Raw genomic sequence first — 27,038 nt, forward strand, 5'->3', positions numbered from 1 at the left:
CATTACCATGGTGTGCCGTTAATCATATATACATTATGCTGTAACTGTTTTATTGTGTGAACTTGGTTAAGGATTGAATATTTTTCTTTTCAGTAGAGTGTTTTAAGATAACTAGTTCTGCCATAGTCTAGTGCAGGGGTATCCAACCATGTGCCATGGAGGGCCAAATGTACGCAGGTTTTCGTTCTAACCAAAGACTACAGCAGGTGATTTCACTGGTTAGCACAGCTTCAACCAGAGAGGAGGAACTGGTCAGTGAAATCACCTGCTGTAGTCTTTGGTTGGAATGAAAACCTGCATACACTCGGCCCTCCATGGCAGACAGTTTAATACGCCTGGTCTAGTGTGACGAATGCTAGATTGTATTTCATATCATTTCATGTCATAGTGCAACACTAAAGTGCTAGATTATATTTACATGTGCAAATGCATGCACATGCATGTGTGTCCGCGTGCTTGTGCACGTGTGCATACATTTATGCCCTAGGATCTCAAATTGATATGATTCTCTATCCATTGACTATCAGTCTTCTTCCACGCCCCATAGATCACAGCACTATCTGAAGCTACCCATCCAGTTCAAGCCGAGCACAGCAGGCAGACACGCTGGCTTGCTGCTCATCCAGTCAGAAACAAGTGGAAGTCTCGTTATTCAGCTGACCGGTGAGGCCTTGCCTTGAATTCACCATCTACCATCCTACTCCTCCACCTCCTCCTCCTACTGGCTGGCTGGCTGGCTGACTTTGCCCTCTTCTGTACTATTCATCATGGGGCAGACAAGAGTGACAGAGAGGAAAAGGAAAAACGGAAAACACTACTAAGGGTCACATGAAGAAAGGAACTGGACTTAAACCTTCCTCCTCGTCTTATTTACAGACATTCAAACAATGTAGACTGAGGCTGATTAGCTGGGGCTGACTGAGACTGTGTGTGCTGCCAGCCCAGCCCCGCTCTGTCTGCATCACTCCGTCCACACTGGCCAAGGCACAGGTGTCCTCAACTGGCCCGTGAAAAATGATTGTGCCTGTTTGTGCCTGAAGCTGAATGATTTGGTCTGACTGGCTCACAATTAGTCTGCACTGCTCTGGCATTTCAGAGAGCTAATGATTTTTGTCACTTGACTCTGGATCTGGCATTTGCCTTAGCCCTGAGTCATGTCACAAGGCAGCATTGTTGTTGCCATGGCCCCTGCTAGACAGCAGCAGTAGCAGCACCAGTTTGGATACGTTGGGGATTACTTTGATTTAGTCTCACAGGAATGCCTTTGTCTCTTGTTTGGTAATGTGGCTGCAGGGATTTTGGTTATTTGGAAAAGCCACACTGTTGCCTTTTTGCCTTGTTACGTGATAGAATTTTTGGAAATGAAAATGGTCCACTTCTTATGTATGAACTTTTGTCCCAAAGCAGATTTATTAATTGGTATAATGAACTAATGATCTTAACAAGACTACAAGAGACTTAAGGGTTCAGTAGATTAAAAGAAAAAAAAACTTTTTCCTGTGAGTCAGTTTAATTTTAATCTACAAACTGAGGTCTGTCTCCATTGCCTCACAGTTTCTTGTCAATTTTCCGTGCTGGCGTTGTTTCTATGGCAATGGCTACTTGTCATACATTGCCTACCTGCATGGCAGCCTTTGTCAGTGCCATGTGTTGACTTCCTGGCAACCTCCAAGACTTGTACCAAGCAGTCCAGATGCACTTAATTGAGTCATGATCAGGACAGCTCCCAGCAACATTAGGATGGTTAATGATTGTTATTACATGCTAAGAGATTCCCCCGGTGGGGTTTTTGTTCGGCAGCTCGCCAGGCCAGCTCGGTGTGGTTACCATGGCAAAACGGTGTTAATCACTGTTCCAGTCCGAGAAAATTAGATCTCCATTTCCTCTTCTGGCTCCGGGGCGAATGGCCAGAATTGCTCGGGGGTATTGGATTCACATCCATAATCGGTTTGGAAGCAGGAATTGGAGTAGGAAAATGTAAATAAACTTTATCAAGGATGTGTTATTAAGCTGATGGATGCCACACACTGTCACAATACTTTGTGGAGGTTTAAAACACTACCTTGTGTTGAGTTCATTTTACAATTTGCATAGCAAATTCAGTATGAAGGCAACACGTTGTCACAGGTTGCCCTCAACACACCCTCAAAACTATCTTTTGACACATCTTTTGTCTTAGAATTTGCACATGCTTTAAATAGTATATTCTGTAATATATTTTGTTCTATGTACACATTTTAAATAAAGTTTTGTGATAAATAGCTTTGTTTTCGTCATTCTAATATTTTGTAATAGCATTGCTGTGAGTGGGCAATTAGTGACAGTGGATGATTTATGAATACAAAAGATGGTTGACAGGTAGGTTGTTGTTTTTCCCTCCATTACCTCCTAAAATCTAGTTATCAAGAAGAATGCATTTAATAAGTTGTGTCAACTTAGGGATGCCATCTCCTTCATGCCCACTCAGATCATCTCTTGGTTATTTGTGTGCAGTAGTTTGAAGTATATAAAGGTAACATGAGAGAAGCATACCATTCTGTGCATCTCTGCAAATTGCCACCAAACACTGACCATCAGGCAGGAGGGACACTGGAGGGAAAATATCTATCAACAGATTTATCTTGTGCGGACTTCAGCCCCTCAGACAGACCCAGATAACATATGGTGGCCTAATTATGAACCTGATAAGCCTGTGGTCATGTCTGGATACTGAGAAACAAGACCAAAGCACACCAAACCCCCTGGTGCTTGTCTCAGTGCTGATCTTATCGACCACATGGGAAACAAACGCACACTTGCTCATTAAAACCACCAAGGATAAGTTGGATATGGATGCAATCTGCTAATTTTTAGGGTTATTTTTATGGCATTTTCTCTATACCACTCAGCATATGGTAGAAGCAACAGTAAAGATGGAGAGAGTATAACAAAGTTCCTGTTGCTTTGCCATTACAAGGCACAGTTGACCTCAAAACATGACACAGATTAGAGTGAGGCACAGCAGGGTGGCGTTGGACCGTCCTTCAATCAGAAGACCAGGGTTCAAACCCCCATGTAGGCAAGCATCTGCCCTGCTGAAGTGCCTTTGAGCAAGGCACTGAATCCCTACCAACTCCGAGGGTGCTGTTCTGTAGCTGACCCCTGACCTCTGACCTATGGGAACAAATTATTAGTACAGTCGAGTTGTAGGCTGCCATACTGCAAGTGTCCTGCAGGTGTCGCCAAAGATTCATGAACAGCTCGCTGTCAGCAGAGTGTACAGTACAGTAGGGGAGCTGGGCTTTATTTTGCTGCCCAGACTGGAAACCACTGTAGTGCAGTTGGACTTGACGTCTAGCAACACAACAGCACAGACTTTAAAGACGCAGACACGGCGACTTAGCTCGTTAGCGACTGCATTTACAGGTAGGAAGACGGCAACATTTTCTTAGTTATATTTATACAGTGGTGTATTTTTTTTTTTTAATGTATAAATGCTCTGGCTGCAGGCGGGTGGAGGAATTTTCTGCTTATGCTAGCTGGTGTGGCTAAACGCTAGCCAGGCTGTCCGGTGTGAGGTCTGACTTTGGGCCAGACGGTGAAAGTTGCTGTTTGGAGTTGGAGCCGCTTTCCGAGCTGCGCCAGACAGCAGAGCTAAGCTAACCCGGCTAACGTAGCAGCCAGCAGGCTAGCTGGCTCCCATCCATCCGCCGGGGCCAAAACACCAGTCCGCTACGTCTCTGCCCCTGTAGGTTAACACAGCCCTTCATCACTGCATGTGGCGTCTATTTATCATAACATTTATTTCCTTGACTCGAGAGAGACAGAAGTACATTTTTATCATGCTGGTGTGTTGTTAGCTACCGTTAACTGACTTGCCCTGTGTGATTTGATGAGCAGGCTAGCTGGGAAGCTAGTTGGGAAATCTGATACCCAGACCTGTCACTCATATTTTAGGCCAGGGGTTACCAAACTTTTTCATGCCGATGACCCGCAAATAGATGCATATTAGACCAAAGGACCGCTATTTGATAAGATTTTGTCACTAAGGAACCCCATCTGAGAAGATTGTTGTTGTTGGATATGACTTAGTACAGAATTATATAACTGTCTATACAGTAGGGTGGGGTGATAACCACAGTGGAGACACAGTGAAACCCATAATGAACATATTCATCCATACTAGCCTACAGTTTTTCATAATCCCTATTTATGTTGCAGACACTTGCAAAGATAATGCCAACATGGCAATGCTTGTAGCTGTATGGAAAATCACAATTGAGACCAACAATTCTTCTTCCAGCCTATAATTTGGAGACCTTTTATCTTTACATGACACAAGGTGGGTCCTCACCCAGCCTTTTAAAACACTGATCTGGGTGATACTGTAGTTGATTTGTACAGTGGCAGAGCACCAGTCTGTTTGTCAGCTGTATTCCACCCCGCTGAGCAGCTTTACATTAATTTGATTACTGAGCTCTGTTCTGTGGCTTTCAGTCTGGGGAAGGCACGGCTCTGTATCAGGTTTCCCCCGGGCCTTGGAAAGCCTTGAAAGTTTGGATTTGAGAAAAACAAGGCCGTAAATGTTTTTTCATCCTAGCAACAACAATTCACATTCTGAGGAAAACCCTCTGATGGAGATTTGCTTTGATATCGCAGCAGTTTGAAAATGAATGATTTCACCAGGATTTCTTGACTTGACAAGATCATGAGTAAAAAAATGAGGCCTCTATGATGTCTAACTTGTCATGTCTGACCTCAAAACATGACTTCTTGAATTTCACCAAACAAAACCTGGAAAGTCATTGAACACTTTTGAATTTGATGCCCAAGTGAGTGTAGGAACCCTGCTGTATGGAAAGTTTTCGCTTCTGTTGTATTCTGTTATATTCTATTGCACTGTGTTTCGTGGCTGACTGGCTGCCTGGTTGACAGGCTGGCTGGCTGGCTGTTACGTCAGCCCCCTCCCTCCCTGGCTGTACCCTGCCTCTGCTTGTACTGAAGGCTGAAAGGCTCCAATGGGAGACCTTAGGGAGAGAGAGAGTCCTCCAAGCTCTGAAGCACCATCATTGTTTTTCAGCTCTCTTTCTCAGCCATCTCCCCAGCCTCCCCTCTCTCTCTCTCTCTGTTTGTCTGTCTGTGTACCCACCCACCCACCCCCACACCCCCACACACACACACACACACACACACACATACTGTCTCTCTCAAGCTATCTCTCTCTACCTCATTTTCTTTTGCATCTTTTCTCCCTTTCTGTCTCATTCACACACACTCTTTGTCTCTCACACTTATTTTCACACAGTTCTGACAGAAATCCAGTCAGTGAGTGGAGTGTGGAGTTTGGATAGTTGTGTCAGAGCCGTTGGCTATGGCAGTAGAATAGTGTAGGTAGCTAGTGTAGGTAGTGTCCTATTTTTGACAGGATGCTTTCATGCCTTTCCCTCTACTTTTTTTCTCCTTTGGGTTTCTGTAGTAGTGGTGAAATGAGCTGTTTTGGTATAGGTGGCTTAGACAGGTTGAATAAAAGTAAAAAAAAAAGAAAAAAGTCTTTTCACAAGCCAGTGGATGATGCGCAAACATGTAATTTATTGAGACAGTTAAATGTTGCCAATGTTTCGACACCATTGCTGTCTTTGTCAGGTTTAAGATTTAGAGGAATTAAAGAATTATAGGATAATACCTGTGGGTTTTTTTTAAGTTTGTGCCAATCGTCTAGGTTGCTTCTCTCCTGCGCATTATTGCTGCTGGTGTCTGCACAGTCAGCGTAGTTAGAGATATCAGGGCTTGTTTTCCTACCTTCAGAAGAAGCACTTTGCGGTTCAATTCATTCTTGTGTGAAAAACAACTTCTACAGACTCGAAAGTTGTCTGAGCTAGAGAGTCCATCACAGTAAACATGAAGCCTGAATTTGGTTTTGTCAGAGTTTCTGTTTTATCATTATTTCATTATGCCCGAATTTAGTTCTTTCATATCAGTGTGCGCATTCAGAGACCTCTCATTGGACCAGAGAATATTTCAGGCTCTTTGATTGGGTGAGTGAGGTTGGAGGGCGTGGCTGTCACAATGTTAACATAAGATGTAGACAAATCTTTTCACCAATCGCTGATATCCTTTGTGATTACTTCATGCCCTGCTTACTGTCAGTCACCTGAAAACATACAAACTGTATTGTCACATCCATGTCTTCTTATTTGGGGCCTATCCCTAACCTGAGACAACTGTTAGTTTCAATCTAGGTTTGATACCGTGAAGTTTGTATTTTAAAAACAATGGCAAACAAGTTGATTGTTCAAAAAAATCTAATTACATACAGAATGCATTCCAAAATGACTGGGGGAAATGTAAACTAGACATGGATAGTAGTAAATGGGCTATAACTCTAAATGACACTGGTATTCTCCTTGAACCTTTCTTCATTTCTACATTTATTCATTTCCTCAGGCCAGCTCTGCTGTATGTCACTAAAATTTAAATCTAAAATGTTAAAAGCTAAACTAGGACTTTAGGGCTCCATTTACTTTTTGCCACATTTACAGCTACAGTAGTTTAGCTTCTTCTATGCATTCATTTCTTAACTCCTGAGGGGGATGGGTGTCTCAAGCCAGCCGGGTCAGTACTGTAGTACCTATCAAATGTGTCTCTGTTAGTACCATATCAATAGTACTATATTCATAGTCCATTCTAATGCTGTGCTTATATGTTTCATAGAATGTATCCATAGAGCAGATGGCCTGGGTAACTCTGGGACTGCAGTGTCTTGTTTAATTCAACCTTAATTTAAACAAGGGAACACACAGAGGGCAAGCTCTCACTTTTTTTAAGGTCGGCAATGTGCGCAGGCTAAACTGCAAAGGTAGAGGACATTAATATATACATGAATAAAATACATAAAAAATCATGAAATAATAAATAAGTGAGAAAGTTCAGGAGAAAGTCAGCAGCCAGCCTGTGTGTATTATTAGCTCCTGTAATGTGTTCCAGTCTACCAAGTCTGGTGTCTGTCTGGATCGCCCAGCTCACTGTACAACTGCCACGCATTAGGCTATGCTGAGAGAGGCAGACGTGTGTGTGTGTGTGTGTGTGTGTGTGTGTGTCCATCTGTCTGTTTGTATTTCTGTCTGTCTCTTTGTTCTTCATAGTGTGTGTGTATGACTGTAACTGACCGTCAGTCTGTGTGTGTATGTATGTGTGTGTGTGTGTGTGTGTGTGTGTGTCTCGCCCTCTGCCAATTAGCGGCTTCTCACCTCCCGAGGCGAGAGGCTGAGTGTGTGTGTTAGACAGAGGAGGGAGACGTGACAGGGCTTGTCTGCCGCTGATGGCTCAGCCTTAACCTGAACTCTCACTGGCGCTCTCTCTCTCACTCTCTCTCTAACACACACACACACACACCAGTCTGAGCGCTGAGCTTCAACCCAAACACACACACACACACACACACACACACACACACACACACACACACACACACACACACACACACACAGACAGGACCTGAGCTCCAGCCAGTTGTTGATAATACGGCCTTGTCTGTCTCGGAGCCCATGTGACACGCCAACATGTGACAGTATTGTGTTGGTGGAGTGAAGGCGCGAGACGGGCAAAGACGAGTGCCAACCTGCACCAGAGTGTGTGTCTTTGTCTGTGCGGTTGCTCTTGTGTGTTTGTCTTTGTATGTACAAATGTGTGTCTTGTAACTTAATGTGTGTGTGTGTGTGTATGTGACATTGTCGTGTATAAAGCATGGTATGTGGAAGCACAACAGACTAAAGTGCTGCAGTCTACATACGGCTAGTAGCCTCTTGGGAATTGTTTTCTAAGTAATCTAATGATCCCAAACTGATTTTTCAGGCTACTGTGTAATTAATCAAGGACAATTGATTGTATTTAAATTGCTAATCTACAAGCTTAAAGTGTTCACTTCAGCCTACTGTGCACTACAGCAAGTTGAGAAGGCTTTGGCAAAATAACATAGCTTGATACCAATTTCTGTAGAGTAATTTGGCGGCACATTATAAAATTTCCATGGCCCATGTTTGGGATCCAGCCCAGCCTTTGAAAAGCACTGCATCACACAAGATGAAACAAGATTTTCACTTTCTGGCCAAAGTGAGGATCACACAAATAATTTGTTTACATTTCTATTCCAGGTCGGGGTAAGGGATAAGGTATATTTAACACAACTTCTGGCTTTGCAGATCGGCCAGTACCAACCAGCTTGGAGAGTTCTTTCACTAATTAAACCCAAAGTTGTCGTCCTAGTCAAATGTAAGATCAAAGTGCTGCAAGAGACCCTCTGAGGAAAGCTATAATTTGGGGATTTTTTTTTTTACCCCAGTCGGCACACCGCGTTAAGTTGATCAAAGAGCTTATTTGCCAAAAACTTGGTTTATTCCTCTAAGCTGCCCTGCAGATCATTGAGGTGAATATCCTGTATGATAGTTAATCTCAGTCAGAACACCGTCCTCGTCTCTGAGATGTTGTGGTTCAGGTTTTCAAGATTTCAGCTTGTTTGACACAACAATCCTGTTTATCTGTGTTGGACATTTCCTGGTTGCCTGACTTGTGCCAATTTGCTGTTTTTCGCCCTGTTCTGATCACATTTCGTTAAATGGGGAGGCCTTTTTTTTTCATTTTAGAAATATTGCAGTGTGGATCCACCTTCAGTGGTATTGCCTGAGGCTCTCAGCTCTACTACCTCACAACATAAATGGCAGAACAACACCAGAATGAGTGAACATGTGTATATTACCATCATCGCAAGCAGGGTTGGAAATTAACTGTGTTAGCTACAGGTAACAGTGACTAGTAAATCCCACAATCCACCAGTCACTTTCACTACTAGACTATATCTTACCAGATTTTTTAAACATAATAAGACCTCCAAACAATGGCTGTCAGAATGGCTGGTAGAGAAGGGAACCTTGAAAAGTGAAGAGAGGAGAATCACTTTTAATGCAAAAACGGCACTGTTTTTTCAAACTAACAATTACAACGAATATAGTTGCCAGTGGTGATGCCATGGTTCAAGCCCATGTGAAATATTTGTATGACAATGACCTGTAAACACATGTAAAAATGTTCAAAGATTAGAATTTGACACTCACAGGTTTCATAGTAACAGAATATACTTTGATTGTTATTGTGAGTTATGGTCAATTTTGTGAAAGGCCACACCCTTCATCATGTTCATTGGTTAAAAGTTTGATCTCGCTGATTGGGGTATTATTTCTCTGGACACATTTGCCCACCATGTACACCAAGTTACTAGTGATTGTCAAACCCACCTTGAGTTTTAAGGCCACGCCCACATGTACCAATCACAATCAGGCAAAACTGAAAAAGCCTTTGGGGATAAAAACTGCTTTTCAAAAAATGAAAATTAGCAAAAAACATCCAATATGGCAGACGCTGGTGTTTCTTGAAGCAAATTTGTAGGAAGGATAGCTGGACACGTAAGGTAAGGCATACTTTATTTATATAGCACATTTCATACACAAGGCAAATACAATGTGCTTCACATAAAACAGAAAAAATACATAAAATTACATTAAAAACGAAACAAAGAAAGACATTGAGCAGTCACTCTCACACTGGTGACACCTCTGGTCAGCCAGTATAACTTCTCTGAGAGTGACTCCCTCAATTTGTCCTCTCAAAAGGAAATCAATTTAGATGAGATCTTGAAGGATTCTTCGAAGGAGCCTAGAGTCTTTCCAGTGGTCTTACCCCACCCTATAGGCAGGCCCCACAGCCCCTATAGGACTTGTAAATGTTCCTGTAGAACAATACACAGATCATCTAAACAATTATAATTATAAACTTCAAGAAATCCTTCAATTCTCAATACAGGTTTGAGGATCCCGTCAGAGCAGGTAAACTACTCACCAGAGTTCCTCTAGACTCCTGTTGGGATCCTGTTCGTGACGCCAATTGATGAATAATTTTGTATAAAATAGGTAAAACATAAATAAAAGAAATAAAGATAACACCCGTTACATCTACATACAGATGATTTAGCGGAAGGCCACAGAGAAAAGGAATGTTTTGAGCCGACTTTTAAAAGAGCTGACAGTGGGAGCACATCTCAGTGCTTCTGAAAGTTTATTCCAGTAATTGGGAGCATAATTACTAAAATTAAATAAAATTGAGATCAGCATCCATAATAACACCAAGATTCCTAGCTTGGTCTTTACTCTTGAGAGACAGGGAGTCAAGGTGAGCCCTAATTGTCTGCCTCTTTTCCTTAGTACCAAAGATAATTAACTCAGTTTTGTCTTTATTTAGCTGAAGAAAGTTTTGGCACATCCAGTCATTAATTTCCTCAATACACTGAATCAGAGAATCTACAGGACCAAAGTCACTTGAAGAAAGAGATATATAGAGCTGAGTGTCATTTGCATAATTGTGGTAGTGAATGCTATTTTTCTGTATGACATGTCCTAGTGGAAGCATGTAGAGGTTGAATAAAAGAGGGCCAAGGATTGAGCCCTGTGGAACTCCACATCATACTGACCCTTTCAGAGACAAAGTCACCAATAGACACAAAGTAGTTCCTGCCTTGCAGGTAGGTCTTGAACCAATTTAAGACCGGGCCAGAGAGTCCAACCCAATTTTCTAGTCTAATAATATTGTGTGATCAACAGTGTCAAATGCAGCACTAAGATCCAGAAGTACAAGGATAGAAAGCTTGCCTGAATCTGTGTTTATACGAAGATCATTCACAACTCTAATAAGGGCTGTCTCAGTACTATGATGGGGTCTAAATCCGGATTGGAAATGGTCAAAGTGGGCATTTGAAATTAAATAGTTGTTAAGCTGGTTGAAGACATTTTTTTCCAGGATCTTACTAATAAAAGGGAGATTGGAAATAGGTCTGTAATTTCTTATCACAGAGGCATCCAGGCAACTCTTCTTTAACAGAGGCTTAATAACAGCAGTTTTCAAAGCATTTGGGAAAACACCAGACAAAAGAGAGCTGTTAACAATTTGCAATAGCTCATTCGCCAAACAGCTAAAGACATTTTTAAAAAAGCTTGTGGGCAGAGGGTCAAGGCAGCAGGTGGACGACTTAAGCTGTTGTATAGTGTCCTCAAGTGTTGTGTAGTCAATAGCAGTAAAATTTGCTGATAGTTTGTCTGATACTCACAATCCTATCACTGAAAAAAAATCATTACATTTAGCAGTAGAAAGAAGCTCTGGGGCAATTGATGCTGGGGGATTTATCAGTCTATCAACAGTAGTAAAAAGTGTACGTGCATTGTTTGTATTTTCACTAATGATCTTGGCAAAAAAGGATTGTCTGGCATTTCTCAATTCTATGTTGTAGTTTCGAAGCTCCTCTTTGTAGATATCATAGTGAACCTGGAGTTTTGTTTTTCGCCATTTACGTTCAGCCTTTCGGCATTCTCTTTTCCGTTGTTTTACAGACAGCATTTCTCCAGGGTGCTTTTTGCTTACCAGAGATTTTCACCTTAACTGGTGCAATGTCATCAATGGCATTCCTAATTTGACAATTAACATTTTCAACAAGGTCATTAATACAATGCGCAGTGGGCATTTGTGACATAGATATTGCGTTCATAAAAGCTGCAGCAGTATTATCATTGATGAAGCATTTTTTAACAGTTTTTGGCCTAGTACGTCTTCAACGTTCTTCATATTCTTTCCAATATATTGTAAATAGTCAGATTTGGTTAAAATCAGTTGAAGAACATTTTATTGTTACTGAAATGTACTTGTTTTATGTATTTATCATGTTTTATTTTGTCTTATTTATTTAATTTGATATTTTAATAACTATGATTATTTATTTATGTATTTATTTTTGCATGTCACCACTGTTTGCTCCTCCATGCATCACATGTGATACCTCAGACACCACTGATTGGATTTTGACAAAAAATTCAGCTGAAATTCATTTTGCTTCCCATTGACAGCAGTTGAAAACCATTATTTATTTTTTATTATTAAGAACAATCCCTTCCAGTTGTGAATCTTTTTGGCACTTTGCCTTCACGCAGAGTTCAATTTTGGTGAACGTTGGCCTGTAAATTTGCACAGCCGGCCAATAGAAACACTTTTTTGTCCGTATTGACCTCTGAGGAAAAAAATCCAACATGGAGGGTTTGCCTGTTGTAATGTACGTTTAACATTAGCTCGCTAACCACATAGCATAGAATCAGAGTGGATTAATAGCTAGTTAGTTACTTAACCAGCTACTGAACAATGAGTAAAGATTGTTGCGAGCAAGGCCGGCGGTAGCTATGCCCACCCAATCAAAAGTTAAGAAAAATTTTTTTTTTGTTCAGCCAATGGAAAAATAGCACAGAAAATACCAGTACCATTTCTAACTTCTGATTGGGTGGGCAGCCTACAGCCTTGCCTTACGTGTCCAGCCTCCTCGGGAACACTCCACACCCTTCACGGTGTAGAGAAGGGAAACTCACCAGCATTTGGCTGATGGCTCGATGGTTCCCACCCTGACTAGGAGCATGCAAACTGCAATATTAAGTAGTTTATTACGTAGTTAAGAAGCACTAGAAACAGGAAAAGTGCTAGAGACAGCAATTTGATATTGTTTTAGTCTTTAAGTGAGTTTCACAGAAGACATTTAAACAGTTTTGTCAAACAGTGCATTCACTTACTGCTAGAGTGCTTTTAATACAGTTCGTCCTTGTTTGCATAGCTTCGTTTAACCACAAAGCCTAAGTAGCGATTTAATAATTCAGCACAATCCCTGCATGGGAGAAAAGACCGGAGAGACATACATTTTAAATTGATGCTGTTATCCTGAAAACCTTGTAACTCCACTTGTGGGGTTTTTCCATTTTACTTGAATTAAACATTTACATGGTCCTTTATGTGCAACGTTTCATAACACTAGAGACTCAGTCCCATTCAAAACTCAGCATATAGTCTCAACCATAGCATCTTGGTCAATAGGGAAGATGAGCCAGTGTTGTCCTCAATTCCTGAATAGTTAGAGATGCAAATGTTTCATCTGACAAACAGTGATGTTTAACAGTGGCTTGATGAGATGAGGTACAGTAGGGTGTGTTCTTACCGTGTGTGTGTGTGTGTGTGTGTTTGTGGTGGACATACCCTTACTGAGGAATGCTGTAACGAGTGCTGCTCTGCTCTTGTGTGGTAATTCAATAGACTAGCTACAGAGGCTGTTAACATGAGCCTCAAAGATTTACAGACACTCGCACTACAGCAGGCTACACTCCTGCTTCTCTACAACATTGTTTGTGCGTGGGTGTGTATGTGTGTATGCATGTGTGTGTGTGTGTGTGTGTGTGTATATATACTGCACACATACTCATTCATCTGTGTGTCTGCCTGTTTATCTAAGTGTGTGGAGGTGTGTATAACCGGGTATTATACAGCTGCGGAGTGTGTGCATGTATTTGTGTGTATTCATCCGTACAGCCATCTGTGTGTGTGTGTGTGTGTGTGTGTGTGTGTGTGTGTGTGTGTGTGTGTTGAGGCTCCAAAGTCTAGCTATTGTGTGACTGCAGAGTGTGTGTGTGTGGCACGTGCTTTAAATAACCCGGGTGTTAGTGTTCTTGTTCGCACGGTGCTAGTCTGAGTTATCTTCAGCCTTCCTTTGTTTCAGAGGCTTGTTCAGCAGACCTCTTGCTAAAGGCTGAGATGTTAGCAGGCTGTGGTCTCTGCATTATTGATGCAGACTATGACTGGGCCGTGCAGGCCATAGGCTACAACTTAAAAAATCAGAAGGGGGAGTGAACTCTCGCTGAACTCAGAGGAAATTTTATAGGGAAGAGACTTTTCCTCTCAGGCTGGTTTTCATAAGGCCTTACGCAGTGGTTTCTTAAACTATGAGCCGAGACACGACCTGATTCGGGTGACATGACAAGTTTACCAGTGCATTTTAATGAGCCCGGGTCCCAGGGCGAGACTCAGATGATTAAATTTGGCTCTTGGGCTGAAAAAGTTTAAGACACCCTGCCTTAGATAGGGGATGAGCTGCACTTGGTTATTCAAAGGATGCAAGAGGTTGGTAGGAAGGTTTTTTTTAATAATTAATGGTGTAAAAGAAAAGTTTAGCTCACTTCGTTTGTCTTCCAACATTGAGTTAGGCCTACGGACATGTTCTAATTGGCAGCTAAATGGATGTTATTAGCAGTGTTACAGAAAAGTGTGAGGTTACGACATGTTTTTCTGAGTTGACAGTGACACACCACAGGTGAACAAATCATAAGAAGGGCGATAGTGCACATCCTCCCATTAACCAATTGTCATCACGTACATGGCTAATCCCCGATGTATCCGTCATCATGTCGGGGAATTTGGGGGGTGGACACACACACACACACACACACACACATACACACACACTCACGGTGTAGGCATGATGATTTCAATTAAAACGTAGCTTTTAAATGTGCAAGAAATCACGTCATTATATTTTAAATTATAGTCTTATTATTATAGCCATGCTGATATTATTATGTCTTTAACATCACCTTAAGTTGTAACAATTAGTTAACCTTATCCACATGATTTGATGCTCGCTCCCCAAAAACATCACTGTGCTGCCACAGTTGTTGACACTTTGGTGTCAACAGGTGGAGTTTTTAAAGTCAACGTACTTCACTCTCTCCAATCATGCATACCCCCCACTCCACCTGAGCACCTATAAAGCGCCAGCGTACTTGTTTGTCCATATTTGCAGTGATATATGATGTAATTTGTAGTGAACCTGACAGAGAAGATTGGAATTTACTCTGTTAGGCTGTCATTTGTAGTGATACAGAGGTGAACATTTATTTCATACTTTGCCTCTCATCCTATCCGCTGTGTTAACTTGTCATATGAGGCCGAATGGTTAGATGCCAACAGACATGTCCTTGAGTCTGCTGCTGCTAGGCTGCATCTTATTTCACTGCAAATCATTTGAATTTGTCTCCTGCCACTCACTGCTTAGCAATTGATGTCTGGCTCTGGCTGTGTTGTTGTTGTTGTTGTTGTTGTTGTTTGCGTGCGTGTGTGTGCGTGCGTGTGTGTGCGTGCATGCGTGTGTTGATAGTGGAAGGCTGGAATATAGCACCAGCCAAATGTTGGTAAATTTTGGCTGTTGTTAGTAAGTTTGTCTACTCTACCAGCCACTTTGGCAGGTTATCATCCACCATGTACAGGTTCTTTTCTATTCTAAAAATCATATTTGGCTGGTAAAAAGGTGAAAGTGGCGGGGGAATTTTGAAGTCCTCTGTAGACGGTGAATGAAAAGGTTAGTTTGCTGCATTGCTTGCCAGTTCACCAAGGGTGAGAGAACATTCTCGACAGGATTTCTTGTGTGTGTGTGTGTTTGTGTGCACATTGTTGCAGTTTTATATGCCTCTGTGTGTATGCCAACCTTGTTGCGTTGTTTCAGTACTCCTGTGTGTGTTTATACATACAGCATATGTATGTGTGTGTGCGTGTGTGACATGGTTGACTGAGTTAGCCAATGGTGTCTAATGTCCTTTGTGTGTGTTGATGTGGGTTAGTCTAGGTTAGTGTTAATGTGAGCTACTGTGGGTTAATGTGAGTTAGGCTGGTGTGGGTTGGTGCAGGTCGGTTAGGGTTAGCGTGGGTTAGCGTAGGTTAGTGTGGGTTACTGTGGGTTAGTGCGTGTTGGTGTGGAGGAGGGATAGCCTGAGAGTCACTGGCAAGATTTTCAAGGAAGTTTCCCTGGCGCTGAATTCACAGCTTTAATTGCTGGGAGTCTTTGTGAATACCAAGGGAGAGCACTAACTCACTCCCTTTCTTCTGCTCTCTCTCTTCATCTCTCTCTCTCCCCTTCTTTTCATGTCCTCCCTTCCTTTCTTGCTCTATCAAAGAGCCTGGGTGTGTTTACATCCTAAACTTGGTGGTGGCAGGTGGGTGGTGCGGTGAGCAGCGCTCTGAAGTCATTATGACAGTGGATTGGATGAGATTGACATTTCCAGGCAGCCTTTTGTGTCGTCGGCTGAATTGTTCTTTTGCTTCATAAGCCAGCAGTTCTCTCATTTAAGTCCTTAAAGTTGTATACTTCCTGTGTGTAGTTCTCTCTCTAACCTCAGAGTAACCTTAGAGAGAAGGTTGTGAGATTTTGTGCATTGAAGTGGAAAGGTTACACTTTGCTGAGTGCGCTTGCTGAGTTTAAGGAGCTCAAGTATTGCTGCTCAGTTATTTTACTGTAGGTTTGGGGATGTGGGGCTGTTTAGGCAAATAAATTCTAATAACCAAATCAGCCATTATAACCTGTGTACCCTAATCAATTATGCATATATATTTTGTTGTGCTACATTCCTGTACAGATCTTAAAGTCTGTATGGAGAGCTCTCTAGGGATTTCCACCCCTAGTAGTGACTCACTGTGTAGTAGCCTAGATCTGAGCATTATGACACAAAGTTGAAACATTGCTGTGGAAACTTCTATTCCTTAGCAAGAAGCTTATCACCTCTGCATTCTGTGTGTGTGTGTGTGTGTGGGTGAGTGAGTGTGTATGTGTGATGCCACCAGTTTGTGCAGAGCACTGCGGTCTTGTCTTGCCGACTGTTCTGAAGTTGGCACCTGGCCAACTGTGACAGTCCTTTCTGGGGCGGCAAGTCGCACACACACACACCCACCCACACACACACCCACCCACACACACACACACACATACATTCAGACACATGAGGTGATGGAAATGCCATAAATCTGTCAGTGAGGCTGAAATGAGCTTAGTGCCACCAGGGGTGTGTGTGCTCTTCAGCGATGTGTGCACTATAAAATCCCATGGACTATAAAAGCCGATCTGTCGCGTGGAACGCAGTGTGTGTGTGTGTATGTCTCTGTCTGTCTGCACATACTACCCGCTCTGGAAATATCCCTTCCTCTCCCTCACACACACACACTAACCCAATATCGCAAAAATAGTTTTTATGCTTGTTTGAGGCAGAACAGTTTTTTGCCGATAAAGAAATTGTGTGAGTCATATTTAGCGAATAAATAATGATGTAGGCCAGGTTTGGCCCGACGAATGGTTCAGTGTCACAGTTCAAAAGTGGTTTTGGACGTTCTGAAATGTCTGCAAAATATTTGTTCACCATGACCTCCAGAAATGTCACACATGCTGTCGCTCCCATGTATAAGGAGCCTGCTGTGGTTGTATGGCTGTTGGTTGGTGCATTGGAATATTGCCAAGTGCATTTCTTTGTCTTGGTCTTCAGACAGCCTGAAATGGCTAATGCTAGGTGACACCAAACAACAATTTGAACCAACTTGCGCAATACCAATCAATTATTTAAGGACTCTTTCCATTTATCTTGTTGATGTGTTTTTTTTTACGTAGCTTTGTTCAGGAATCCTATTTATTGGCTTCAACCCAGCGGATGGAAATGCAGCTAATTCTCATCCCCACTCCACAGTTTCAGGACTCCATGGAGGAAGGAGGCATTCGTCCATCTGTCACACTTCATATTTCAGACACCACCGTTCGGATTTTGACGAAACTTGGGGGAATGATGCATCTCACCACTATGTTCTTACATTTTCGAAATTACATTGACTGGCCCAAAGGGGGCACTGCAAATACAGGCCAAAACAAGGTGACATGTTTGTTACTGATTGGCCCAGAGCGAGACTGCGTCATGAATGATTTACTGTGGCCTTGTCTTTTTTTGCAACATTTCTAAATTTCACTTGAAATTCGCTCAACATTTGGATGGAAACATAGCTAGTGTCACTCTTACTTTACGTTCCCTGTTTCTCATTTTATCATCACTTACTCTGTAGCTATCCCTCCCTCTCTGTGACAGTCCCTCCACAGTAAATCATGGCGACATGCCTCCAGATTAGGTCTGACTGTCGACTGTTAATCCTGGAGTGTGTGCAATATGTAAAGCTGTGTTTACCCCTGCAGGCCTGGAGCAGTTTGTTTTATGTCTGGGAGAGAGAGAAAGAAAGAGGTGGTGGAGAGAAAATGTGTTTCATATGATGAAATATAACTTTAACATGTGGACATTCATCATAGACCTTGCATGAAATATTTCTGTTACAGGGAGGAGGGAGAGAGAGATAGAATCAGAGGGTAGAGAGATAGAAATTAAACAGAGAGAGAGGGAGAGAGAAAGGCAGAAAGTGAGAGAAGCGAGAGAGGAAAAGTAGAGAGAGATAGACAGAAGGGAGGAGAGAGAGGGAGGGTTTATTGTTTACTCGATAATTATTTTTATTGTTTTCATTCAGGTGCATTCAGATGCTTTTGGCAATATCATTCATCTAACATTCATGCCAATAAAGCAGGTTGAATGGAACTGAAGAGAGAGAGAGAGAGATGCATTTGAATGCATTTTAATAATAAAAATAACGAAACACATTGAATTCAGAGACAAACCAAGAGAGACACAATGAGACAAAGATGGAGAGAGAGAGAGAGAGGTTAGTGGTGCGTGCGTCAGTAGTGGTGGCACTGCAGGGTGGGGAGGTGGCAGTCTTCCTGTCTCACACTGAGACTGACGCGAACAGATCACAAGACCTGCAGTCTGGTTACCTGGCCTCGCTCTGTCTGGCTTCCTGCCTCTAAAAACTATCCATCTACCTGTCTGTGTGTCCATCTGTCTCGCTGTCTGCTTGGATGTGTTTGTCTGTCTGTTTTACCCGTCTGTCTGCCTCATATCTCTCTGTTACCTGTCTGCCAGCCTGTTGGTATTCTAACTCTCTCTCTCTCTCTCTCTCTCTCTCTCTCTCTCTCTCTCTCTCTCTCTCTCTCTCTCTCTCTCTCTCTCTCTCTCTCTCTCTCCCTCTCTCTCTGTTCCTTGCCTGTCTGTTTATTCAGATGTATCTACCTGTTTGCTCGACCATCTGTTTGTTTGTCTGGCTGTCTTTTATTTTCATTGCCCGTCAGTCATTTAGTCTTGAACATCAGATTGACTCCCACATTATGCTTAGAGGAGATAGTTTCAGCTACTTATCCACACACCTAGAAATCAAATCCAGCATGACGTGGAAATTCACTGATTTGAAAATGATTCCGAATATTTCAACTTTGAACCTTGGGCAGCAGCGTGGCGCAGGGAGACTGCGATTCAACTGGAAGACCTGGGTTCAATCCACCATGACAGCAGGCATCCATCCTGCTGAAGTGTCCTTGAGGAAGACACTTCCTATACACTCCCCATGGAGATCAGTTAAGTATCACAAAAAACAGAAATACGTACCACTTGAAGCAAATGTGCTTGAAGAGTTCAAAGTTTCTGCATCACCTACATATTGATATAAGCTACAAAACTGAGCCTCATAGATACGAAATCAGAAATGAGTACAGAAAAAAAATCCCTTTCCTCTACCATGTGAGAGGCAACATAAACATTTGTATGGTTGATTTGCATTTAACTACAGTATTGTTCAGTCAAGATCCAGTCCAAACCAGAACAAAGTCTAATCCAGTCCAGTCCAAGCATTGCCAGTCTAGTTCAGACCAGACTATACCACTCCATGCCATTCCATGCCATGCCAGTGTGTATGTGCTCCAGCAGCATATGGTGGTAACATGCTCTCAGGGAGCTTGTCTCCTGGCCTGGCCTCCCCAGCCCTGGGACAGATGGCGGCTCACTGGGCCTTGAAGAGCAGCTCTGCTGCTGGAGATACTCTGCCGCTCTGTCCTCTTACCTTGGCACTTCCTGTCTGCCTGGTGGCCTCTTTTCCTTTACAGCCTCTTCATCAGAGACACGCCAAGGCGTCTCTGTTTGCCATTGGAGTGTCATTTAATTGGATTTCCATCCAAGCTGAGGGGAAAATGCAAATTTACATAAAAAATAATTTAAAGTAGCAAAATTTACACAATATTGCGATTTTACTCTCGCTTGAGGCAGAAAGTTTTTTGTTGATAAAGTAAGTAGGTTATGTGATGTATAGTTGCTTTGTCGAGTAGATAATGATGTTGGCTTCAGTCTCATTACACTACAATTCAGAGGCAGTTTTGAATATTCTGAAAGTCATTAGAATATTGCCAAGTGCATTTTGTTTCCATATTCTGTCAACATGAAATATGGCCGACGTAAGCTAACACGAACAAAAACAACTTGCCCAATACTAATCAATCCTTGAAATACTCATTTTTTCCTGACATTGAGGAAGCCTATTTATTGGCTTCATCCCACGAATTGAAACACAGCAATTTTTTTAATTTTATTTTTATTTTATGTTTTGTGACATTTCAGAAGTTCCCGTAAAATTTGGTTGACTGTTGGCTGGAAACATAACTGTTGGTGGGTTATTAGCTACAGCAAAGGCAGTCTATGTTTTACAAGAAAAATCAGTCAATAGTAAAGAAATTGGCCCACCTTCCAGTCTGTAAAAGTGGGTATTATTAACCCTCACTATGCGCTCTTATAGCCTCAGGCAGAGACAGCATAAGCATTGCCACGCATAATGCGGTTACCATAGCAACCAAGCTGGAACAGATCTGAAACAAAGTTGTTTTTCTCAAAAACTGCTCTTCACAGATGATATAAATTTAACTCTGGATATTACCAATACTTCTGGTTTGTGTGTCATCCGGTCTGAACAAACCTTTGATGTTGTTAAGGGAAAATATGTGCAACAGAAAACCTTATCTTGCAACTTTTCCATTAACACCAATACATTGAGATTGCAGACTCAATTTGTTTTCCCACCACGTTTTGCAATGAAGTTTGTGGTACCGGGAAATGGGTTGAGTGGGAGATCTCTCTGCTTCATTTTCCTCTCAGGCAACATCACAACCACACACAACATACCTTGTTCAAACTTTTTGCTGTTTAGACACAATAATTTATGGTCCTTATAGTTCACTATGACATTTTCAGTAGTTGATGGTGGCCAGCTTAGCCTGTCACAGCACAAGAAACAAATCTAAAACAGAAACTTACTTGGGTGGATATTAATTCACCTGGGTGGGCCGCCCAAACATTCCCATTATATGGGAAATACTGATGTGTTTGAAAATAATACAGGATATGTGTTGTTCCAAAACACACTCACCCACTATCCTATATAGAGTTTACCAGGTGTAGAGCTGTGCACTCTGTGGGCCTTGAAGTTTAGCTCTTCCTGCACCATGCTGTTGGGACAGGCTGCGCTGCAGATCCCTGTCCTAGTCTAGCCGTAGCCTCGTCTGCCTGGTGGCCTGTGTTTCTAAGGCTTTTCATGAGGGATAGTCTTGCCTATTTTGTTTGGGAGTGCAATCGGTGTGTTATTGGCTAGATGTGCTACCAAATATAGAATCTTAGGATGCATTCACACCAAGCATGTTTGGAGTGGTTCAATCGAACTCTAGAGCATTTACTCCTTTAGTTTGGTTTGTTTGGCCAGGTGAAAACGACACCATCCGAACTTGGTTGGCGACAAACAACTGGACCAAAACTCCTGAACATGCAGGTCTTGGTCCTGTTCCAAGCAAACTGTGGTGTGGTTCATTAGGAGTGTGAACAAAGTCATATCAACTACAGGAAAGGATCTCAAAACATCCTGTTTGGTGTTCAGCCATTGTTCCATATGCTTCTATGGGTTTATGGAGACAGATGTTGACATCTGATAGCCTGCAGTCTGGACTGATTCACCTGTATTCAGCTATTTCTTCTTGTGTTCTTAACTGGTATGAACACCAGAGAAGGTGAATTACACAGAGCACATACAAGTCCATCATGTTAATCTTAAAAGAACAGGAACTGGAATTGGATTTGTTTTGACTCCCCTTGCTGTGTCCACCAGCGACCTCTTGAGCGCTTGAAGCGCTGGTGCTGAGCGCTTTGGCAGCATCAGCTGAGAAGACGTGTCCGGGTGTTGTTGCTATGATAAATGTTAGCCTAGCTAACGTTAGCTTCAAAACAGCAGGATGCCGGCTCTTGGTCCCGCCCTTGCTTCATCCTTATTGGTTGGTAGAACTCTGAATTGACATTGATGAGCGGTGCGCTTCAGACAAAGTTGGAATTGTTTCAACTTGAGAACAGGTCCAGCGATCACGGCGCTAAGCGCTAAAAAGAGGTCAGGTACCTGTTTTGGTTTGTAAGCGCTGAAAGCGCAACTTTTCCATAGGAAATAATGAAAAAACAGCGCCAGCTCTTTTTTCACAGATCTTTGGTGGACACGGCCCCTTAGTATCTTCAGATGCCTGTCTGTTCGTCGTATCTCTGAGCATTCATAAGCCTAGACCTGCATTCTCAGCAAACACTGATTATGGCTGTGCTATAAGGCCTACAACCACAAATGGTTTCCAACTATGTGGAAATCAAATAGTTGAATATGTTTCAAGTATTTGAGAAGGAGAAATAATGACCTGACAGCGGTTTCCACTTCAACTAGAGTTGTACGTCTTCTGTAAATCAGCACACGCCTCATAAGTTCAATTATCTGAAACAAACGTGACTGTAACCAACAAATCTCTTCTGAGCTTAGTCAGAAAGTGTGCTGTGAGTAAACTTTACCATCCAGGGATTTTTCTTGTAGTCATCTGAAACTACAAGTTAAGGTGTTTGGTTTTCGCTTTAACATTAACATTTTATGATGATACCACAGAGGGAAATGTATTAGCCCGCAAGCCTGTGGCTAGTGTCTTTTTTTTACACTGGCTAGTGAAACATTATCTACACTTGCTAGAATTTAAATAAGATAAATAACCTTTTCAGTATATTTTGGTTAATGCCATTAAGTTCCCTCCCTGGATACTTTGGAAGTGTACTTCCAAACCTGTGTATGTTCTCCCAATGCAAAAGGTAATGTTAAGGGCTAGACTATCATTATTACCTTTGAATACCGAGAATAACTGCTCTAAATCTTATAATTCTGTATGGGCTCAGGGCCTGGAAGAGCTGTCCTGGTTGTCCAGCCCTCTGAGGATGTCCCTGATGTGACCTACCCTGTCTAGTAGCTGCACTATACATAAATGTCTTCAGCCTGGGGTCCAAATGAGAAATTTAGGTTTCCGTCCTGGGATCCAGACACATTAAAACATATTGTCAGGCTTTTCATGTAGTGTGGGGACCCACCGAAAACATGTCTGAGACCCATTTTGGTCCTGACACACAGTTTAAAACAGCAGGCACTAGAAATTCAGTCTTTCCACCCAGTGTAGAACATGGTGCAGCGTACAGATGAGCTAAAGTTCAAGGACTCCTTCACTGTAAAAAGACCTCAGCGATTTCTCTGCACTGTCAAATCACTGCCTGGCTCTCTCAGTGTGTTGTTAGGCAGCAACAGAAAAGACTTTGTCTTTCCACTTGACAGGAAGACAGAATCAATCTGAAAGTTAGGTGCTGACTGCACACACACTCAACCACACGCACACGCAGCACAGACATAACGCACATCAATACGCTCACACATTTACACGCACATACGCTCTCCCAGCCGCTGAACACACTCCCATACACAGACACAGAGGTGTTTTTTGGCCCTGTAGCAGAACTGATCCATTTGATTGGTGTGTGATTGAGCGCTGTGTTCTCTGAAAACCTGTAACTGTCTCCCTCTCCTTCTCTTTCTATTCACCTCATGCCCTCAGTGTGAAATGTCCTCTCTCCTTCACTTGTTACTTTTTCTTCTCTGTTTGCTTTCTCTTTCTCTTTCTCTCTGTGTTAGCTTTATTACTCCCTTTACTCACTGTCTTTCTCTCTCACTTCTTTCTCTCTTCCTCTCTCGCTGACATGGGCTAAATGAGCATATCGATAGCTGCCTGCTCTCTGGTATTTCAATTCACTCAAAATAGAGTAAAATTCATGAACCTTGTTTTTTTTTTTGGTTTTTTTTTGGGGGGTGGGGAGTGAGAATATTTCTCAATGTATGAGTTGCATCTCAATGCGTTTATTTGGCGTAGGGAATTGAAATTCAAATAGACTCCAGTCAGTTCTGTTGCCTGTCATCCAGACACACACGCACACACACCTACACACACACACACATACACACACACACACAGGGCTCCCTCCTCGTTACCCCGTCTCCATTGCTACCCATCAGTAGCGCCACCTCTAGCGGCATACATACATCAGCGGCATACAGCATACTCTGTCATGTGTGAAATGGGCTGTGGTTGATCCCTGCCCTGGGAGAGGAGAGGAGAGATGAGAGTATTTCAGCAGACAAAATGAGAGTAGCTCTGAAGAGAAGGGGAGGAGGAGAGGCGTACAGCAAAGAGAGGAGGAGTAGAAGATGGGAGGTGAGAGGGGAGGAGAATGGGAAGGGGAGGACATGAGGGACAGAATTACCGGGTATGAGACAAGAGGAGACAAATGAGGTGATGAGAGTCATTTTGAAGAGGAATGAGTGAGAGGAGTAGAAGAGGGGAGAAAAGATGAGAAGACACAAATGTGGAAAGGGGAGGAGATGAGAGAGGAGTTTTGAGGAGATCAAGGAGGGAGAAGAGGACAAGAATAGGGGGACAGGAGGTAATTGGGGAGAGAGGAATTTGGCGAAAGAAGAGAGTGGTGAGACGAGAGGAGACGAATGTGGAAAAGGGGAGGAAGAGGAAGAACAGGACAGAATTAGAGGATAGGAGACAAGGAGGAAAGAGGAGGAGTAGAGGAGGGGAGAGGAGACGAACGTGGAGAAGGGAGGAGAGGAGTGGAGGGGGCTTTCGAGGGGGAATAGGAGGGTACGAGACAAGACGAGACAAATTGGGGAAAGGGGGAATGCAAGAAAGAGAGAAGTAGTAGAAGAGGGGAAATGAGACGAGATAAATGTGGAGGAGCAAAGGAAAGGGGAGTTTAGGAGAGAAGATTGGAGGGGAGGACGAGAGGACGGAATAAGGGGGTACGAGACGAGAGGAGACAAATGAGGAGAGGAGCAGAGAGGAGAGACAGCTAGAGAGGAGGGAAGATTGGCGAGGAGAGGAGAGAGAGAGAGAGAGAGAGCATCCAGGGAACAGGAGAGCGAGCGAGACTGTGGCACTGCGCCACTCTGCAGCAGCAATACTGACTGACAGCCATAGCCTGACTACTGACTGACTGACTGACTAGACTGACTGGTCGGCTGGCTGGATGCAGCAGTGTCCCCAACGCTTTGCCCTTCTCCCTCTCTCTCTCTCTCTCTCTCTCTCTCCACCCCCCCCCTCTCTCTCTCTCTCTGCCTTAGTCTCTCAGCAATGCAGCATTAAGTTGGATCTAGATTAGAGAGAATACTTTCATGATTTCACTTTTTTTTTTTTTAATGTAGCGGTTAGTGATGCTGTTTTTCAGGCCATGTGGTAGTAAACACGATCCCCCTACTGTATGTCTCACCCTTTACTACTGAGCAATGCAGCATATGGGGCCGAATCAGAAAGAGGATCAGTGGGTGAGTCTGCTCAAATTCAACCAGGGGGACCGTGGAGAAGACCAGCGTCGGTTTCTCTCAGTGTCTCCTCTAAAATAACGGGGATGCACGTCGCAATGTAAACGCCACACCAACTCATCTTTGTTTGTGCCGCTGTCCTTTACTTGTGTAACCTTGTGTCTGCGTCCTTTTTTTTTTTTTTTGCTTTAATTGTGAAGCGCTCTGTAAACTTTACTTCTAAAAAAGTGCGATACACATCAAGTTATCATCATTATTATCACCTCATCCTCTCTGAAATCATCCCTGACTAGATTAAAACACATTTCATCGGCGTTGAAAGCTACGCTGTACTTATGGACTGACAGATAGCCCATAATGCACATGAGCACGTCTCCTCGTCCTCCTTTGGTTGTGCGTTATTATCCCCAGAGAGAAGGGAAAGATAAATGACATCAAGATACGATGGCAGACTTATAGGCTGATAAAGAGGCCATAATGTGCCTGACCAAGTCTCCTTCTCCCTCCACTGGGTCATACATGATTATCTTCAGAGGGACGAGACAGGTAGATAACTCTGAGATAGGATCGTCATTGTAAACAGGGCCCAGCTTCAGAAAGTAGTAACATTTTGTCGGCTCTGCTACTGCAATGCAGCACTATGTCGTCCTCTCTGCTCCTCTGCCTGCTCCCTCTCTCCCTCTCTCTGTCTCTCTCTCTCTCTCTCTCTCTCTCTCTCTCACCCCTACCTTCCTACCAGCACCATAGCACTCTATCGCTTTACTTTCCTGGCTGGAGGGGAGACAGACGCTGAAATGACTCTACCATTAACCGCACTGGAACCTGTTGTGGTATTTCATGTAAATAGGAGTGTGATATTGTGTGTGTGTGTGTGTGTGTATGTATGTATGGGGGATGTTGGTGAGTTACAAAGCCTGCAGAGATAAGCCGGGTTAAATTGTGCGTACAAGCTATAAGCTGGCTTTCGTCTTGTCTAGACTGGAAGCGAATGCACTTTTCTCCTCCTTTTTCTCTCCCGACATATTTTCCATGCAGTCTGTTTAAATCAATGGATTTACATCTCCTATAGAACTCCCTGTTTTAAACATTTATGATGTTTCAAAAGTTTCTATGCCTTGCTGCCATGTGACTCATGTGTGACTCTCCCAGCAAGGATTTCACAGACAGTGGAAAAATGTAACAACCTAAATGTGCACAAAGGTTTTACATATACATACACATACATTTTACAATATGATATTATGATTATGACACAGTAAAGATTCATATTCAAACTTTTTGAACTGATATCTTTACGTCCCGGAGTACGGACGTCATCTCAACTTTCATTTTGGCGCCGTATTTACACAGGATTTCAATGTTGGGTGCGGGCTGTATCAACATCTGTTCAATGTCAAAATGTTTTCTGGGGTCTTACTTACTGACTGAATGAATGTCTGACTGTCTGTTTATCTCTCTGTGTGTTTGGCTTGCTGGCTTATTGTCTGTCTGGCAGGCTGGACGACTCTCTGCCTGTCTAACTGTCTGTCTCGTCCATCTGTCTAACTCTCCGCCGGTCCTTATAAAGTCTGAAAAACTCTTAAATAAATAAATTATCTAAATTGAAAGCCTTAAAAAGTGTTAAAATGTTATTAGAGATCTAATTTTTTCACCATGCGATGTCAGCTATCTTTGCGCTGCACTTTCACTCCCAGATTAATACAGAACAGGACTAGGGAACAATATTTTAGGGATTTTTTTTTAAATCATATCTGCTTTATTAAACACAGTTGGACTTCATG

General features: G+C 42.7%; 2 protein-coding genes across 2 annotated transcripts in view; both read left to right on the forward strand.

Moving 5' to 3' along the window:
- cep192 (centrosomal protein 192) overlaps positions 1–2,259 on the forward strand; it is a 35,252-nt gene extending 32,993 nt beyond the window's left edge. Inside the window, exon 52 of the mRNA XM_078287282.1 lies at positions 548–2,259. Within this exon, the coding sequence (XP_078143408.1) occupies positions 548–680 (133 nt within the window). The 3' untranslated portion in view covers positions 681–2,259. The remainder of the gene's footprint in view (positions 1–547) is intronic.
- A 1,018-nt stretch (positions 2,260–3,277) lies between these two features.
- Positions 3,278–27,038, forward strand: part of LOC139921705 (low-density lipoprotein receptor class A domain-containing protein 4) — a 164,795-nt gene continuing 141,034 nt past the window's right edge. Inside the window, exon 1 of the mRNA XM_071912008.2 lies at positions 3,278–3,405. The gene's annotated coding sequence lies outside the window, so the exon portion shown is untranslated. The remainder of the gene's footprint in view (positions 3,406–27,038) is intronic.

This window comes from Centroberyx gerrardi, chromosome 12, assembly GCF_048128805.1.
Source record: "Centroberyx gerrardi isolate f3 chromosome 12, fCenGer3.hap1.cur.20231027, whole genome shotgun sequence".
Classification (NCBI taxonomy): Eukaryota; Metazoa; Chordata; class Actinopteri; order Beryciformes; family Berycidae; genus Centroberyx; species Centroberyx gerrardi.